We start from the raw sequence: 20,573 nt of genomic DNA on the forward strand, positions 1-20,573 counted from the left end.
GACTATATTAGAGGAAGAAGTATTAGTTTTCTTACAAAAACAGGTTCTTGCCAGAGACTAGAAGCAGGCAGTATTCTCTTCCTAGTCCAGAAACCACATGATTCTTTCAGATCAATTAATCTAAAGGCTCTAGACATACATAACCCCCTCCCCCCCCTTTTAAGACAGTGACGCTAAAATCTGTTGTAAGGTGGCAACACCCCTTCCTTCTGTTTCAGACCTGAAGGAAGAGTATTATCCTGTCTGTTTTATCAAGGACATCAAAAATATCTTAGAGTTGTTGGGAAAATCTAGATAGCATTTTTGTCATCCGAAGCCCGAAATTTTCACAAAAATGATTGCAGAAGTGTCAACTTGCAAAAAAGGCAGGGCATTCTGATGGTATCCTATTTGGACAACTTTTTAACAGTTCGAAACTCAGAGGCAGGTTGCACCATGGTGGTCCATCAGCTTTTAGTTATTTTAGATCTAAGCATGGATTCTCAACAAGGCTACAGTCTGTATTTGACAAATCTGAATTGTAACCCTTACGCAGACCTTTTCAGGATCTGTATAGATTCGGCAATGAAAATCAAAATTCTACAGTTTCAGTTGGTTCAGGAAATGTTTCTGCTGGACTCTTGATAGCCACCATCCCTGTGGTCTGATGGGCCCAAGGTCATAATTCTAAACAGCAAAAGCACAAAAAGAGGATTTAGAGATCCTCCAAAAATTCAGAAAAACAGCAAAAAGGCAGAGATGTTTACCAGCCTAGGCCTCCAAACAAATGCACTATTAGGATGCAGTGGACTCATGTGGTTAAGATGGCGGCAACACAGGTGCAGAATTACCGATGAGGCAACCACTCACAACCTACCAAACTAATGGAGGGGGTGGCTGCTTGGCATATTACTGCACATAAAAGACTTGTATGTGGCGCTGTTCACACAATGGAGATGCACAGCATCCAGGTTAACAGCCTAGTAGTGACACCCTTCTATTAGATCAGGCAGGCTGCCCAGCACTATCCAAATAAACCCCATGTGAACAGACACCACAGTTTACAAGTCAAAATGGGCCCAACTGCACCCCGAAAAAAAAGTGCAAAAACACATATAAAAAAATGTGAGGTATTAGTTTATATTTTGGCCAAAATGCGCAAGCTCGTAACCCACGTCACGGGTCCCCACGCTTACGAGTCCTAAACAGCAAAAGCACAAAAAGAGGATTCAGAGGTCCTCCAAAAATTCAGAAAAAACAGCAAAAAGGCAGAGATGTTTACCTTCCTAGGCCTCCAAACAAATGAACTATTAGGATACAGTGGACCCATGTGGGTCTTGGACTCCCTGGCCTGGTGGCTAAACAGAGGATGTTTCCAGAAGGATCCTGGGGGTTCTACCAGACCTGGAGACAATCTATTCTTTCAGGGAATATGGAGTCCATCAATGTAAGACAGTTCCTCAAATCTAAAAGCGCTTAGAGCAGTGAGAATGATCTTACAGGTGACTCTGAAATAGATTTCTGGAAGAAATGTGGTCGTTATGTTCTACAACAGCACAACAATGGCCTACCAAAATCATCAGGCCAGGTCAGGGCCACTAATGATCAAGTAAGGGAAAAATCTTGACTTGGCAGGAAAAATATTCTATATTTCGGGGGTTGGAGAATATCATAGCTGATTACCTAAGTCATCACCCACTCAGTAAGATTTGGTTTCTGTGGTGTCTTCCAGACATACTTTTACAGTTTTAAATTTTCTACCAGAGAAAATCGCCAACTAATAATTAATTTCTTTAAAACACTCCCTTGGGAGGGGAGAGATACCCTCCTTCAGGGGTTGGGATTTTCACCTAGATTACGCTCCCCCTGCCCCCCACCCTTCCCTTTTATTCCAGCAGTGTTGGGGGCAATTTTGGAGGAGGGAACCAGAATCATCCAGATTGCATATCTTTTATGGCAGGGTCCGGTCCTCTATCCTCAAGTTCGTAACCTAGATTGGACAGCTTGGGACTTAAGGTGAGATTATTGACTAGAGGGCTTTTGCAGACTTAGTCTCTACTCTTCTTTATAAAAAAAAAAAAAAAGCAAGTCAACTGATATTCTGAACTGAAATATTCCTGCCACTCTCGTCAGATTGCAGACATCACACAGTTGAGGCCAGGCAAGTACTAGCATGGGAAACTGGCGGGGAATTTCCCGGTTCTATTGAAAAGAGAGAAGGTGGTGCTTCTCTTATTTATACTACAATTTGTAGGGTCTTAACTTTCTCTAAGAGAAATTTGTCAGCTAAACATTGGGCTCCTCTTACAGGGCTTTTGGAGTGTCTTCAGAAAAGCATTGAGATGGGTCTTTTCACTAGTACTTTGAAAGTTTAGGTTGCAGCCATAGGGCTCTATTTGACCAGATAATCACCAGTGTGCTCACTCTGAATACTGCCATTCTATTAGCTTTAAATTTAGCTAGAAGGGTTTGCTAACTACTGGCCTTTAATACTTTTACAGATTTTCTTGAGGATAGGGTTATCATAAAACCTGATGTAATTTTCTACCCGAAGTGGTTTCTAAGTTCCATAGATCCCAAGAAATAGTTCTCCTTTTTTCTATCCGAAGCAGAGATCTCGGGGTGAGTTAGTCCTTCATTCCTTAGATGTTAGGAGATGCTTTTTAAATATCTGGAAGTTGAGAGTCACTAGTGGAAATCTTTATCCAGGTTTGTATTATTTCAACACTCCAATAAGGTTAGGAAGGTGTCTAGAGCCTCCATAGCTAGATTGATTAGAATGGCCATAGATCTGGCCTATTCTTCGTCTTGTCAAAATTCCCCTCACGATATTGAAGTTAACTCTACAAGAACCATGGCCACTGTCTCAGCAGAAAGGGCCAGTGCATCAGCTATGTAAGGCAGCAGTTGGTCTTCACCTTCTACTTTCTGTAATCACTGCAGGATGGATTTGGGATACTCTGACCTCTCCTTAGGAGTAAAGTCCTTTCAACTGTGCTCCGTCCCAAGGGATGGTTTTCTGTCTTGATCTCTCTGTACAGTGCGGTCAGAGTGTATGGAAAAGATATAATTACTCACCGATAATTTGATTTTCCTAAAGTAGCATCACCGTGCTAACTCCCTCCATAAAGTTTTATAGTGGTGAGATGTCTTTCCCAATAGTCAAAGGATGTAAAAAAAATAAATAAACACCAGCCCGAAACAACCTATTCTTGCATGTAAGAGTTGGCATTTTCATGTCTTTAACTGTGCAGCTACATCTTCTGCTCTGTAAACACATTGAGGCATACTGAGAGGTTCCGCCATTTTATTCTGTAGGTTTCCTCTTCCTGGGGGGAATCCTCTCTCTGAAGAAGTTGCAGAGACTCGCACAAATTTGGTTGTTCTGCTTTTATAATAAGCATCGACCAAACCGCTGCATGACCAGCTCTATCCTCACCTACTGTATTCTCACCCATCCCTTGTAGATTGTGAGCCTTCGCGGGCAGGGTCCTCACTCCTCCTGTACCAGTTATGACTTGTATTGTTTAAGATTATTGTACTTGTTTTTATTATGTATACCCCTCCTTACATGTAAAGCGCCATGGAATAAATGGCGCTATAACAATCAATAATAATAATAATTTCACACCAGAGTGGTATTCACAGCTACACTGCTTATTACTGCTGTATAATGTCCTCCATGTGGCAGGTGTCAAATAGAGAAGAGAGACAGGGAATACATAATTTCTCGGTGTATGGCAGACGTAATGGCAGCAAGCTCAGACCACTGAAAATAGGAGAAAATTAGTGAAAAATGCATCATACAAGTCATATAATGGCCAAACATAGTGTAATTCCTCATGTACACACGACAGCTCATTCTGAAATCAGAGGTCGCAGTAACACTTGTACATGCATCATAAAGGCTGTTGAATGCATGAAATATCTCCTGCACTTAGGCTGTTATTGACATGAGGCGGCAATGGCTACAAGACGGTGGAGTTTGCTCCTCTGCCAGACCCAGCACTTCACTATTTCAGCTCCTCTTCCCTCTCTGGTATGAGATAAGATCATAGGTAGAATGTCAGAGCTGGGCCTGGCAACTGTTTATTCTATGTACCATGTAAAGCCATCAGAGCAATGCAGGTAAACCTGCTGACAAACTAAGCTCTGCTACACTGTGAGATCAGCATGTCCTATTACTGTGAAATCACAAATAATGTACAGTGTGCACAGATATAGCAGGGTGTGTTCTTCAGTCCAGCGTCTTCTGGGCATACTATAATTTTACAGTCTTTCTGGTTTCACCTTGTGTGCACACTCATCTCGCCTACTTCTATGTAGTCTCATTGTACAATATTGAGAAAAATTATCACCAGAACAGAAATCATATCGGCATATATCTGTGTAGCCGGACCCTGCACCAAAATAGGGAGACCTGACAAGGGACAGGATACGGACACTCCAAAACTGGACTAGAAACTGAAATCACGGAGTAAATGTCCAAAAGATAATGTATAAAAAAACTCTTTCGTTAATGGGAACCTGTCAGCAGTTTTAGCCGATATAAGATACGGCCACTGCCTTTCAGGGCTTATCTACAGCATTCTATAATGCTGTAGATAAGCCCCCAGTCCGACCTGCAAGATACCGGTAATAAAAATATGTTTTATTACTCACCGGGGGGGAGGGGTGTTGGAGGGGAATAGGGGGGGCGTGGTGCGGTCTGGTCTGATGGGTGTCGCAGGTCCAGCGCCTCCCTTCTTCTTGCGATGCCACCCTCCTGTTGATTAATGGCTCCCTGGTATCGCGCTCCTGCGCAGGTGTACTTACCTGTCCTGTTGAGGGCAAAGTGAGGTACAGTAGTGCGCAGGCGCTGGGTCTCTCTGACCTTTCCTGGTGCCTGCGCACTGCAGTACTTTCTTTGCCCTCAACAGGGCAGATAAGTACACCTGCGCACGATGTCGGGGAGCGATGAAGCAACAGGAGAGCGGCATCGCAAGAAGATGGAAGGCGCCGGACCTGTGACACCCATCGGATCACGCCGGACCGCATAAAATGCAGCCATGATTTTGAAGTCTTGTACACCGTTAACCAAGGCTGTGGAGTCTGTAAGCCAAACCTCCGACTCCTTAACTTCCCTGAATCCACAGCACTGCCTCACTACTGAGCATGTACATAAAGTGCAGCACAGATTCATCTCCGCTAAAAGCCAAGATCCTTAGATCAGGAACAGAACAGACATTTATAGGACATTTCATAACTTTCCCAAATTCTTATGAAAACATTTACAGCACATCCTCCATTGTACTGCTGTACCCAACTTATTCTGTATATTTTAGGAGTCTGAGTCTGTCAATTTTATACTGAATCCAATTTTTACTTCGACTCCACCAAAATGGATACCAATTGAGACTCTACAGCACTGCTGTTAAATGCTGCAGTCAATGCATTATCTTCAAATGTATGCTTTATATTATAAATGTGAAATATGTAACACTATTTTCTTTGTAGGAACTGGACAGAGAGCTTCCTGTTCTTGAACCCTACTTTGTACAACACCCGGAGCTTGCTGGCAAGACAAAAAATGGCATAAGGATTACTTGGTTGGGGCATGCATCGGTCATGGTGGAAATGGATGATTTGATATTTCTTACTGATCCCATCTTCAGTCACAGGGCCTCTCCATTTAGCTTTGCAGGTCCAAAACGGTTTCGAGGGCCACCGTGCACTATAGAGATGCTCCCCAAAATCGATGCTGTTGTTATAAGCCACAACCACTATGATCACCTGGATTACAACACAGTCTTGGGCATGAATGCCCGTTTTGGCACTGAGCTCAGGTGGTTTGTCCCCTTGGGTCTCTTAAACTGGATGCAAAGCTGTGGCTGTGAAAATGTGATTGAATTGGACTGGTGGGAACAAAACTGTGTTCCTGGACATGATGAGGTGACCTTTGTTTTCACTCCATGCCAACACTGGTGCAAAAGGACTCCGTTTGACGACAACAAAGTTCTCTGGGGTAGCTGGTCTGTACTTGGACCCTCCAATCGGTTTTATTTTGCAGGAGATACTGGTTATTGTGCGGCATTTGAACAAATTGGAAAAAGATTTGGTCCTTTTGACGTAGCTGCAATTCCTATAGGAGCCTATGAACCAAGGTATGGTGTGATACTGAAACCATGGCCCTCATGCTTCATTTACTTATTTTTGTACTTAAATTCACTTTTCTTTTGTCTTGTGCCATTTGCTGACATTTATTAGACTAAATTCATCAAAATGGTGCATGCAGTTCATGAAATTTGCACAGAATAAAATAAGGCCTCTTTTCTGTTTAACCATTTTTGCGACTCAACATCTTTTTTCAAAATCTCAAACATTTCAGGTGTACATGAACCGCTCCTCCGGGTAGTGGAGTACATTTACGATTTTTAAAAAGTTGCAAATGATGAATCGGACAAAAACATCAGGAAGCCCTAAACCACACTCACAATGGCAAACTTTTTTTTTTTTTAAATATCTAAAATAGACTTAAAAATAGTCACAAATGAAAAGCTGAATTTGGGCGTGAACAAAAAGTGCAAAACACCAAACTTGACATAAACAGGCTCAAATGTAATAATTAGAGATGAGCGAATAGCTTCGGATAAGTGCTTACCAAATAGCTGCATCGGGAACCCGGATACCCCAACAAACAGGCTCTCCATACATATGTTGTGACTGTCACACAGCCGCGACACCTGCAGCTGCGGCTCCGGACACCTGATTATCGGGAGCGCTCCAGTATCCAGGTTCTCGATGCAGCTATTCGGTAAGCGCTATAGCTATTCAGATAAGGAGTTTACCAAAGCCACTAGCTCTTCCCTAGTAATAATGAATGGGGCCTCATGTTTTTAAATATACTTGAACATTGTTGGTTGACAAGGGATGGCAAGAAATTATTCTTGCTTGCTTCCTCAAAACAAACTGCAAATGAGATTAGGATGAAGTGTTTTTTAAAAAAAAAAAAAAAAAAAAAAAGGTTAGCGGCATTTAGACAAGTGAATGCCAGCCTGCTGGGCTTATTGGGCATAGAAACAAATACCAACAGGGAACAAGCCCCGCACCTACCAAATAACATCTGATACTGGCGCCCAATACACAATAAGGACATTTATACCCAACGATTTCAGTAGGATTAGCCCACCATCTAAGGTGTATGAGGGTATCCTGAGATACCATTTACGTGAAAAATTAATGTTTGGCTTACCTCCTGTAACATGCTATGTGTCTCAAATAGTCCAGAACTAGTCTGTCAAAGATTTCTTAAGAACAGTAGTTCTTTATTGATCCTATATATTCCACACACGTAAAATAAAGACATCCTGGGGAGAAAAAAAAACCTATAGTTATATTATACGAGTTTCAAAGTGAGGTATGGGAACGGTTCATATCCATGGAATTATTCATGGGGGCCCCCTGTCTCGGATGACGTCAGAGAGGAAATTGCAAAGCCAATCTAATGTGTAGGAGGGAGACGGGTGAAATAGCTTGCAATCACTATGTTTATTATAGTTTTTTTTTTCAGGATCTGTTCACACTGCCCAGGATCCTCTTGTTTGTGTACAAAGAAAGAATATATACCATGCAATATACCTTTTTTTTTTCTGGAACATTTCTGCATAAGTGACTAACCAGGAAAATAAGGGGGGGGAGGGAGTTATCTTTGCATGTGTTATTCTTTGCATGTGTTATTCTTTTCTATCCTATATGGCAAATGTAGTTTACAAAAGCTATGTGAACACAGCCTTGAATGGGTATTCCCATATCTTATTTATGGACTCTCCACAGCATATGGTATAACTGGTAGATGCAGATGTCATCACTGGGATATGCGCACCTATCTTAAGAACATCTCATGCCATTGTCAGTGGAAAGGTGGCCACATTTTTTATGAGAGCTGCAGAAATTCATGTTTGGAGGAGGTTTTTTGGTGCATTTTTTGAAGCCGCTTTTTTTTTGTTTGTTTACCTTTTATTTAGGTGGTTTATGAAAAACCAACACGTTGACCCCGAAGAAGCAGTAAGAATCCATGCTGATGTTCGTGCCAAGAAATCTGTTGCAATCCACTGGGGAACGTTTGCTTTAGCAAATGAGGTTTGTCCTTAAGCTTCACTTCTGAATCAAATTGGCATACAAAACCACTGATTATATATAGTTTGGATATGACCATCACAATGAATATACAGTGTGAATATAAGAATGTTCAACCCCAGATCGTCACATAAGTAGGTGACATTGGACGTCCTCATCACCTACTATGGATCCATTAATGGATTGGACACTTTTTACATTGTCCTGAACTGTTGTGTTCTGTCCTAGGCATTTTTAAATAATCTCTGCAGCACTTTGAGGGTATGTGCACACGTAGTTTTGAACTCTGCGGATTTTTCTCTAGACACCTTCCACGACAGCGGTATCGGAGGATGTCTCCACCGCCCTAATTTAAATACCCTCCCCTTCCATGCCACCTCCAGTGTTTTTCCTGTCCCCTATGGGGCATGAAGAGATCCTGTGGTGCTGCCGTGGCCGGCGATCGGAGCACACAGTTCAACTTACCATTCGCCGGGCAGCTGGGGTCGGGGGCGATGCTCTCCTCCTGGTATAGCTGCTCCAGGCTCCATGCTGTGCCTGGACTCGGGACCCCTATTCCCGCCCCCTTCCTGCTCCCCCTCGAGGGGTAAAGCAGGGCGGTGACGTGCGGCCGGGGTCTCCTCGCGGCTCCCCGGCTTTCTCCTCTCGGCGCTGGATTCCGGAGTACGCGCGCACTTGAAGTAACATAGTAACATAGTTATTAAGGTTGAAAGAAGACCCCAAGTCCATCTAGTTCAACCCATAGCCTAACCTAACATGCCCTAACATGTTGATCCAGAGGAAGGCAAAAAAAAACCCATGTGGCAAATAGCAAGCTCCACTTTGGGGGAAAAAATTCCTTCCCGACTCCACGTACGGCAATCAGACTAGTTCCCTGGATCAACGCCCTATCAAGGAATCTAGTATATATACCCTGCAACATTATACTTTTCAAGAAAGGTATCCAATCCCTTCTTAAATTTAAGTAATGAATCACTCATTACAACATCATACGGCAGAGAGTTCCATAGTCTCACTGTTCTTACAGTAAAGAACCCACGCCTGTTATTATGCCTAAACCTTCTTTCCTCCAAACGTAGAGGATGCCCCCTTGTCCCTGTCTCAGGTCTATGATTAAAAAGATCGTCAGAAAGGTCTTTGTACTGTCCCCTCATATATTTATACATTAAAATAAGATCACCCCTTAGTCTTCGTTTTTCCAAACTAAATAGCCCCAAGTGTAATAACCTATCTTGGTATTGCAGACCCCCCAGTCCTCTAACCTTGGTCGCTCTTCTCTGCACCCGCTCTAGTTCAGCTATGTCTTATACACCGGACACCAGAACTGTGCACAGTATTCTAAGTGTGGTCGAACTATTGACTTGTATAGAGGTAAAATTATGTTCTCCTTATGTGCATCTATGTCTCTTTTAATGCATCCCATTATTTTATTTGCCTTTGTAGCAGCTGCCTGACACTGGCCACTGAACATGAGTTTGTCATCCACCCATACACCTAGGTCTTTTTCATTGACGGTTTTGCCCAGAGCTTTAGAATTAAGCGCATAGTTATACATCTTATTACTTCTACCCAAGTGCATGACATTACATTTATCCCCATTAAAGCTCATTTGCCATTTATCAGCCCAAGCTTCTAGTTTACATAAATCATCCTGTAATATAAAATTGTCCTCCTCTGTATTGATTACCCTGCAGAGTTTAGTGTCATCTGCAAATATTGAAATTCTGCTTTGAATGTCCCCTACAAGGTCATTAATAAATATGTTAAAAACAGGGCCCAATACTGACCCCTGTGGTATCCCACTGCTAACAGCTACCCAGTCCGAGTGTGCTCCATTAATAACCACCCTTTGTTTCCTATCCCTGAGCCAGCTGCTAACCCACTTACACACATTTTCCCCTATACCCATTATTCTCATTTTATGTATCAACCTTTTGTGTGGCACCGTATCAAAAGCTTTTGAAAAGTCCATATACACTATGTTCCCTTGGTCCAGTCCGGAACTTACCTCTTCATAGAAGCTGATCAGATTAGTCTGACATGAACGGTCCCTAGTAAACCCATGCTGATATTGGGTCATAAGGTTATTCCTCTTCAGATACTCCAGTATAGCATCCCTTAGAATGCCCTACAGGATTTTACCCACAGTAGAGGTTAAGCTTACTGGCCTATAATTTCCGAGTTCAGTTTTTGTCCCCTTTTTGAATATTGGCACCACATTTGCTATACGCCAGTCCTGTGGTACAGACCCTGTTATTATGGAGTCTTTAAAGATTAAAAATAATGGTCTATCAATGACTGTACTTATTTCCTGCAGTACTCGGGGGTGTATCCCATCCAGGCTCGGACATTTGTCAATTTTAGTGATTTTTAGACGCCGACGTACTTCCTGCTGGGTTAAGCAGGTGACATTTAATGGGGAATTTCTATCACTAGTCATTTTATCTGCCATGGGATTTTCTTGTGTAAATACTGAAGAAAAAAGTGATTTAGCATATTGGCTTTTTCCTCATCCTCATCCACCATTTCACCCAGACTATTTTTAAGGGGGCCAACACTATCATTTTTTTAGTTTTACGATTTATGTAGTTAAAGAATATTTTGGGATTATTTTTACAGAATTTATTTAATTTTTTTGTATTTATTTAATGCCTCATCACCACCTACTTCCTTTAATTCTCTAAATGCTTTCTTTTTATCACTTATTGCGCCCCTTACAGCTCTATTTAGCCATATTGGTTTCCTCCTATTTCTGGTATGTTTATTCCCATACGGTATATACTGTGCACAGGTCCTATCCAGGATGCTAATAAACGTCTCCCATTTTCTTTGTGTATTTTTGTGTCTCAGGATATCGTCCCAGTTAATTGCACCAAGATCCTCTCTCATCCGTTGGAAATTTGCCCTCCTGAAGTTTAATGTCCTTGTAACCCCTCTACTACACATCTTATTAAACGATACATGAAAACTTATTATTTTGTGATCACTATTCCCCAAGTAACCCCCAACCCTTATATTTGTTATGCGGTCTGGCCTGTTGGTTAATATTAGGTCTAGCAGTGCCCCCCTTCTTGTTGGGTCCCGAACCAGTTGTGAAAGGTAATTGTCTCTCATAGTTGTCAAAAACAGATTACCTTTGCTGGAACTGCAGATTTCCATTCCCCAATCTATTTCAGGGTAGTTGAAGTCCCCCATAAGAATGACTTCCCCTTGAGTCGCAGTTTCATCTATTTGCTTTACGAGGATATTCTCCATTACTTCCATTATTTTTGGAGATTTATAACAAACCTCTATCAGTAATTTATTATTTTTCCCCCTCCCCTTATCTCCACCCACAGGGACTCTACATTTTCATTAGATTCACCTATATTATCACGCTGGATGGGTTTTAAGGACGATTTTACATACAGACACACCCCTCCCCCTCATCTATCCATTCGGTCATTTCTGAACAGACTATAACCCTGCAAGTAGCCAGCCCAGTCATGGCTCTCATCCAGCAACGTTTCAGATATCCCCACCATGTCATAATTATGCTCCAACAACATTAATTCTAATTCATCCATTTTGTTGGCAAGGCTTCTGGCATTAGTATACATGCACTTGATGTTCCTCTCTGTACCTCTATTCTTTTTTTAAATTATTAACTGTTCTAACCCCACCCCCCATGCCACCGCCACCCCCATCTTCCTTATTTGTGCCCAGGTCTCTATCTGCATTATCTTCCCCTCCTATAAAATGAATACCCTCCCCCCCAATCCCTAGTTTAAACACTCCTCCAACCTTCTAGCCATTTTCTCCCCCAACACAGCTGCACCCTCCCCATTGAGGTGCAGCCCGTCCCTAGCGTAGGGCCTGTAGCCTGAGAAGTTGGCCCAGTTCTCCAGGAACCCAAACCCTTCCTTCCTACACCAATTCTTGGGCCACTTATTAACCTCCCTAATCTCCCGTTGCCTTTCTGGCATGGTACAGGCAGTATTTCGGAAAATACTACGTTGCAGGTCCTTGCTTTCAGCTTGCAGCCCAATTCCCTGAAATCATCTTTAAGGACCTTCCACCTACCTCTAACTTTGTCATTTGTGCCAATGTGCACCATGACCGCTGGGTCCTCACCAGCCCCTCCCAGTAATCTCTCCACCCGATCAGCGATGTGTCGGACTCGAGCGCCAGGTAGGCAGCACATCGTTCGACGATCCCTGTCTTTGTGACAGATTGCCCTATCTGTTCCCCTAATAATTGAGTCCCCTACTTCCAGCACCTGTCTGGCTTGCCCTGCTCTCCTATTTCCCTCCTTACTGGAGCAGTCACTCCTCCGGCTTTCAGAGGACATGCCTTGCTGCAGCAGTGCTACCCCTGTACTGGCATCCCCTCATTTGCCAACTTAGCAAACTTATTGGGGTGTGCCAGATCAGGACTAGCCTCCCTGGCACTCTTCCCTCTACCCGGCCTTCTAACTCTCACCCAGCTTGCTACTTCACTGTCCTGCAGCTCCAACCTACCATCCCCCACCTCATCTATCCCATTGAGCGTCTGCACAGTGAGCAGAAGACTCCTTTCCATGTTGTCAATGGATCTCAGTGTTGCCAACTGCACATTTAGATCCAGAATCTAGGCTTCCAAATGCACAACTTGCTCACATCTCGCACAGCAGTATGCACCCTCGACCGGCTGATCAAGGACTACATACATGTGGCAAGATGTGCACTGGATGGCACATTTCCTAATGGGGATTGCGCGCTAGTACTTTTGTTTTTTTCCCTGTGCGTTCCACGCTGGAATGCACGCGCGCCCAGCATCTCCGCTGCTACTCTGGAGCCGACGGCCACATGGGGTGTTCTCACCTGGGACCCTCCCTTTTTTCCCAGCATGTGACCTGGGAGAGGAGGAGCACGCGGTGTCAGACGCTGGACCTCTGTTATTTAACCCTGGTCAGGGTTCACCACCAGGTAAGACCCACTGTCTGTCTGAACTGACCATGGACGGTGACCGAACCCCCCCCTCTCTGCGTCTGCGGAGCCCAGCATCCTCCCTCCTACTGTGAGTAGCGGATGAAGGTCCTCTTTACTTCTGGGTGGCATTTAGACTTCGTTTTCCTTCTCTCTCTTTCTAGGGAGACAAGGTCTCTGCCACCAAGAAGGACAAATCTTCCAGAAAAAGAGAAGACCGCAAGTGTGGTGTATGTGCAATAAAGCTTCCTGTATTATACAAGAAGAAGCTTTGTCAATCCTGCACGGACGAGGTGTTACACACCGAACAACCGTCCCTCCTTGAAAACATCAAATCACTTATTAAAAAAGAAGTGCAGTCATCAGTATCTTCCCTTTCCCAGACCCTGTTACCACAGCCTCCTCCTCCAAAAAAAGAGGAAAATATCTGTGGTAGAGTCTGACTCAGGTGAAATACGTTCTTCTGATTCGGAAGATGTTTGGGAGAATGAGGGCTCCACTTCTAACCCTAGGGAAGATAATAAGAAATATTATTTTTCCTCTGAGGACATACGAGAATTAATTAGTATAGTCAGGGGGACCATGGCTGTTGAGGAAGAGGAGGTTAAGCAATCCGTGCAGGATGAGATGTTTGGAAGCTTAAAACCCAAAAAACTAAAAGGGTTCCCGATCCATGAAATTGTGCAGAACCTCATTCTACATGAATGGGAGTCCCCTGAAAAAGGGCTAAGTGTCCCATCTGGGTTAAAAAACCGCTTCCCTCTAGATGGGGACACCTCTCTGTGGGACACACCAAAGGTGGATGTCCAGGTGTCCAGAGTGACAAAAAAGACAGCACTGCCATTTCAAGACTCATCCCAGCTCAGGGACCCCATGGATCGGAAAATGGAGTCTCCTTAGACGATCTTGGGACACATCCACGAACCTCATTAAGACAAACATAGCATTTACATGTGTAGCTAGATCTGTTTCCTTGCCTCCGTACTCTAGAGGATCACCTTACCCAGGGAACATCGAGAGAATTGATTCTAGATTCCCTTCCCCTGCTCCAAAAAGCTACGGGGTTTCTTGCCGACGCCTCGGCGGAATCTGTCAGAGTGGCATCCAAAGCCGCGGTACTTTCTAACTCGGCCAGGAGAGCTCTGTGGCTGAAGTCCTGGAGTGGCGACATTACATCCAAAGCAAAACTTTGTACCATTCCGTTTCAGGGTAGATACCGGTTTGGTCAGGCCCTGGATGATATTTTAGACAAAGCCACAGACAAAAAGAAGGTGCTCCGCGAGCAGAGGATTCCAAAAAAAAGAGTTTTTTTCGTCCCTCAAGAGATCAGTCCTCTCAAAGGGATGTCAAAGGCAAGGACAAAACAGGCCGCTGGAGCTACCCTAAAGGGGGAAAGGGAAGGAATATCCTTGTTCCCCAGACCCAGCAGACCCCAGATAAACAGTGACTATTCCCTCGGGGTCGCCTCTCGAACTTTATCAGCCAGTGGCATTTCATCTCTTCAAACCCGTGGGTACTCCGTACCATTCAAGACGGTCTAAGTTTGGAGTTTGAGAGTCCTCCCCCTTGTCGCCTAAGGGTTACCCCTTTACAAAGTCTCCATCCGCAGGATGCATTCTGCTTGGGCCTTCAGGATTTACTCCAGACGGGAGTAATCTCCCCAGTTCCTCAACAGGAGACAGGCAGAGGTCACTATTCTCGCCTATTTCTAATCAGGAAACCTTCGGGGTAGCACAGGATAATTATCAATCTGAAACCCTTAAATCGGGTGATTACATACAGAAGATTCGAAATGGAATCAATAAGATCTGCTATTCCCCTGATAGGTCAGAACTGGGTGATGGCTACAGTGGATTTAAGGGACGCATATTATCACGTCCCCATCCATCAGAAATTCAGGAAATTCCTAAGATTTGCAATTTCCCAGGGCCAGATTATCACACATTATCAGTTCAATGCCCTCCCGTTCGGAATCTCATCAGCATCTCGGGTGTTCACAAAGATCATGGCGGAGGCAGTGATTTTCAGACGGCTTCAGGGGATTTGCATTATACCATATCTAGACGGCCTGCTCATTGTCGCTCCATCAACCTCCCGTTTAAACACGGATGTGGTGAGGACCCTAGAAATCCTAGAATCACTGGGATGGATACCTAACCGGGAAAAATCAGATCTGATTCCGTCCACAAGGAAGAAATTCCTAGGAGTTCTTCTGAATTCAGAGTTAAGGAAATCCTTTCTACTCAAAGAGCGACAACAGGATCTGATGCAAAGGATAGGGAAGTATAAAACCCTGAGGACTCTTACTCTGAGACATTCCATGTCCATTTTGGGGTCCCTAACCTCTTGTATCCAGATGGTACCATGGGCCCAGGCCCATACCAGAATCCTTCAGACACAAGTATTTTCTTCTTGGGACAGGCAACAGAGCTCCCTGTCAAAGAAAGTTCTCCTTCCCAATCACATCAGAACATCGCTGACCTGGTGGCTCTGTCTCCGGAATCTTCAACAGGGGGTCAGTTGGGACCAGATCCCACTGAAGATTCTCACTTCAGATGCCAGTCGAATAGGATGGGGAGCTGTAGTAGAGAATTCTGACTTCCAGGGCATATGGTCTCCGAACATCAGAGCCTGCTCATCAAACTTCAGGGAACTGAAGGCAGTGGAGGAGGCCTTAAAGGCCGCATCGACTCTTCTCCAGAGTCACCATGTCAAAATATACTCCGACAATGTGACCACGGTAGCTTACCTCAGTCATCAAGGGGGTACGAAGTTCGAGAAATTAAAAAATCTAGCTGCGAAAATATTTTCCTGGGCAGAACGGCACCTCTTATCTATCACGGCAGTCCATCTAAAGGGGTCTGCCAACACCAAGGCAGACTTTCTCAGCAGGAAAGATATAAATCCGGGAGAATGGTACCTGGATCAGGAAGTCTTCCTCTCTCTAGTTTCCCGATGGGGGATCCCGGACGTAGACTTATTCGCCAACAGCCAGAATGCCAAACTACAAGCATATTTTTCCCTAAACATGACAGACAAAGCACTGGGCATGGACGCTTTCTCACACCCCTGGGAGTTCGACCTTGCTTATGCTTTCCCACCTATCTCGATTCTGTCAAAAACTCTCCAGAAAATCTGATCCGAACAGGTCACTACAATTCTGATTGCCCCTATGTGGCCGGGAAGGGGTTGGTACAGTGCACTGTTGGAGATGGCCCACGAGGGTCCAATACAATTACCCCAGAAGAGCACCTTCTTCATCAAGGTCCTTTATTACACCCGAACCTACACAGATTGAACCTCGCAGCATGGCTACTGAAGCCGAAATTCTGAGAGCGAGAGGTCTTTATGAAGTAATTCAGACTCTTCAGAAAAGTAGGAAGCCGGTAACCATCGCCATTTATGGCAAAGTCTGGAAGAAATTTTCTTCATGGTGCTCTCCGAATACTCCGGACCCTTTCCATCTGAATGTGGCCCAGATCCTAAACTTCCTCCAGAAAGGTCTAGAGTTAGAACTTAGGCCGAGTACATTAAAAGTTCAGGTCTCTGCACTTAGTTCTTTTTTTGCTCAGGATTTGGCCAACCATTGCTGGTTGGATAAAATGCTTCATGACTTCAGCCAGTAGACTCTGTCCCACAGTGCATAATCATGTTCCCCCCTGGGACCTGAATTTGGTACTAGACTGACACAATCTCCATTTGAACCTTTATCAGAATCTTCCTCACCCTCAAAACTGTCTTTCTAGTCGCCATTACCTCCACTAGACGGGTAAGAGAGATACAGGCTCTTTCTATGCAAGAACCTTATTTCAGGGTACCAACTGACCGTATAATCCTTCGTCTATACCCATCATTTTTGCCTAAGGTAAAGTCAGACTTTCATAGAGGTCAGGACATAGTGCTGCCCTCATTCTGCCCAGACCCAACAGGAAGGAAGAGTCCTTCCACACCTTAGACGTCCAAAGGACGGTTCTTTTCTACCTTTTAACAGACAGCTGGAAGATTGATCGAAATTTATTTATCCAATACTCAGGAAGGAACAAGGGCAAAAAGGCAGCAAAGAACACAATTGCCAATTGGATTAAGCAAGCCATAGCCCTTACATATTCATCTCAGAACTTATCCCCTCCTTTATCACTAAAGACCCACTCTACACGGTCAGTGTCGACATCATGGGCAGAGAGAGGACACACGTTCACCTGGCACTACAGATTAGACTTTAACAGGGATTTAACATTCGGCAGACGAGTTCTGCAGGCTGTCATTTCTCCCTAAGAAATTATTTGTTGGTACTACTCCGCTACCACTGTCATGGAAGGTGACTAGAGAAAATAGAATTAGTCTTACCGGTAATTCGGTTTCTAGGAACCTTCCACGACAGCACTAATTTCCCTCCCTATTAACGATATTTATTGAGGGGTTCCTGCGCGGAGTTGGTAATTATGCATACTACTGTGTCCAGAAAAAACACTGGAGGTGGCAGGAATTGGAGTGTATTTAACCTCTTTGTGTTCCTGTCCCCATTAGGGCAGGGAGACATCCTCCGATACTGCTGTCGTGGAAGGTTCCTAGAAACCGAATTACCGGTAAGATTGAAGGTACCGTCACACATAACGATATCGTTAACGATATCGTTGCTTTTTGTGACGTAGCAACGATATCGTTAACAAAATGGTTATGCGTGACAGCAACCAACGATCAGGCCCCTGCTGGGAGATAGTTGGTCGCTGGGGAAAGTCCAGGACTTTATTTCGTCGCTGGATCACCCGCTGACATCGGCGATTCAGCGATGTCTTCACTGGTAACCAGGGTAAACATCGGGTTACTAAGCGCAGGGCTGCGCTTAGTAACCCGATGTTTACCCTGGTTACCATTGTAAAAAAAAGAAAAAAACACTACATACTCACATTCCTGTCACGTTCCTCAGCGTCCGCTTCCCTGCGTCCCCCAGTGTCAGCGCCGGCTGGCCGTAAAGCAGAGCACAGCGGTGACGTCACCGCTCTGCTTTCCGGCCAGCGCGCTTACACAGTGCAGGGAAGCGGACGCCGGGGGAACGCGACAGGAATGTAAGCATGTACTGTTTTTTTTTTTACTTTTACAATGGTAACCAGGGTAAACATCGGGTTACTAAGCGCGGCCCTGCGCTTAGTAACCTGATGTTTACCCTGGTACTTCAGGATCGTTGGTCGCTGGAGAGCTGTCTGTGACAGCTCTCCAGCGACCAAACAGCGACGCTGCAGCGATCGGCATCGTTGTCTAGATCGCTGCAGCGTCGCTTAACGTGACGGTACCTTAATTCTATTTTCTGCAGCGGAAATCCGCAGGTAAAGGCACTGCGTTTTACCGGCGGATTTACCGATGATTTAATGCAAATTCCACCTGCGGTTTTACACCTGCGGATTCCTATTATGGAGCAGGTGTAAACCGCTGCGGAATTCGCACAAAGAATTAACATGCTGCAGAATGTAACTCACAGCGTTTCCGTGCGTTTTTTACCGCAGCATGGGCACTGCGGATTGCGTTTTCCATAGGTTTACATTGTACTGTAAACGCATGGAAAGCTGCTGCGGACCCGCTGCAAAATCCGCAACGTGTGCACATAGCCTGAGGCAGTTCTTTCCTAGGCACTCTTAAATAATCCCATCTGCAGCACTTTGAGGCATCCTGCTGTCCAAGATCACCCATGTAAACACTGCACGGCAGGCGTCACGCTGTCAGTACCCAAGGATAGGGGTTGCGGAAATCCTGTAGGACACCAGTGTACTTCTATTTATACAGGTCCTTATCAAAAAATTAGCATATAGTGTTAAATTTCATTATTTACCATAACCTTTTCTTGATATGCTAATTTATTGAGACAGGTTTTTTGGGTTATCAGGAGTTGTATGCCAAAATCATCAGTATTTAAACAATAAAAGACCTGACAAATTTCAGTTGGTGGATAATGAATCTATAATATATGAAAGTTTAATTGTAATCATTACATTATGGTAAATAATGAAATTTAACACTATATGCTAATTTTTTGAGAAGGACCTGTATATGATGAAGAGGGTGCTCACTGTTCTAATTGAGGTGCCAGGAGAAAAAATATTGAGCGGTCACAGACTCCTCCCGGACTTCCACACCGGACACTTAAGCGGCGTCTTTCTGCAAAGTGGGAATTCCACCTTTGTACCACATACTGATAAGTAAGAACATTTTCGTTATTCAACGTACACAGACAGCTATCTCTTGAAAAAGGCTTTATAGTAGTATGCCGAAACGTTGAGAACTATATACAAGCAGTTTAAAGTTGACATAATTTTGCAAGTGGAAACCCACCAACGTATATATATAATTTTTCCTTTGGAATAAAGTTTATGAACTATCAAACTTATCTCTTATTGTGTGCCGGAGTTTCAACTTTTAGAGAATACCAGTGTACTTCTGACTTGGACAGGATTCTAATATCCAATGTTTATAAAGATGATCTGTGAACTGGACAGTAGGGGGCTTTGCAGTGTAACAAATGGGTAAATAATCCAGGTAGTTATGATTGCTTAAACTAAAATACCACAGTATAAGAATTGTAGAAATTTGCCTTGAAAAATAGTCAACCTCTTTAAAGGAACTGTCAGCACAGAATGACTGTTCAAACCAAGTACAGGCGCTCGGTGCATCATGACTGGGCCAATAATTGAAATACACTGTCCCACCTGCTTGGTTTCCATCTATCTCCTCCCTTCTGTTGGTCTATGAAGCCAGAGCTGTCAATCAAAGGAAAGGGGGGGGGGGGGGGGGGGAGGGAAATAGAGTGCAAACTAATAGGTCGAAAGGTGCAGCTAAATATTTGGCTGCACTAAGTGCCTGTACTTACTTGGTGTTTGCACATTCATGCTGTGCTACATGTATTTTAGAACTTGCTCTTTTCAAATTCACAGCAAGCTAAATAAAGGAGAATAACCTACTGTTCAAATCTGAATAGAACTTCACAAAGCTTTTTACCCTGATAAGATCATGCCTGGAAAGCAGCCTGGGCCAGTCTATTGCTGTCTGTTAATGTAGCTGCTAAGTAGAAGAGGAAGTCACATTGGCTGATAATCCGTCAGATTGTAACCGCAATGACCCATCATTCATGTTAATTATGTAATGTGAATGCGCTGAGTGGCTTAATTATGTCCAAAAAATGCTCCATCATGTAGGAAACAGTTTAGGCAAGCAAAATAAATTCATTCAATTTTTGAAAATTGTCATAAAGGGAGATGGTCAAATAGTTGGAACAAACAAACAAGTTTCAAATTAAAGTTCTAAATACGTGATCGTGTACCAAGGCAATTTTCAGTAGCTGGGGGAGCAAGCATTGGAATGAGTATTTATTTGTAATTAGTGGAAAAAATGTTGGCTTGTCATTCAACTACATATATTTTTTTTTACAGTATCAATGGAAAGGTTTGTACAATATTTTATGCAAATTGCCTCTTCTGAGAAAAAGAGGACTTAAACTCTATAGCGCCACCTGTTGGTAGTAGCGATCCTACAAGTCACAATCAA

The 20,573-nt window shown here is 43.8% G+C and overlaps 1 protein-coding gene across 1 annotated transcript in view; it reads left to right on the top strand.

Annotated features, from left to right (window-relative positions):
* NAPEPLD (N-acyl phosphatidylethanolamine phospholipase D) overlaps positions 1 to 20,573 on the top strand; it is a 52,676-nt gene that overhangs the window by 28,186 nt on the left and 3,917 nt on the right. Inside the window, exons 3-4 of the mRNA XM_069765116.1 lie at positions 5,476 to 6,122; positions 7,983 to 8,097. Coding sequence (XP_069621217.1) covers positions 5,476 to 6,122; positions 7,983 to 8,097 — 762 coding nt within the window. The remainder of the gene's footprint in view (positions 1 to 5,475; positions 6,123 to 7,982; positions 8,098 to 20,573) is intronic.

This window comes from Ranitomeya imitator, chromosome 4, assembly GCF_032444005.1.
Source record: "Ranitomeya imitator isolate aRanImi1 chromosome 4, aRanImi1.pri, whole genome shotgun sequence".
In the NCBI taxonomy this organism is placed as follows: Eukaryota; Metazoa; Chordata; class Amphibia; order Anura; family Dendrobatidae; genus Ranitomeya; species Ranitomeya imitator.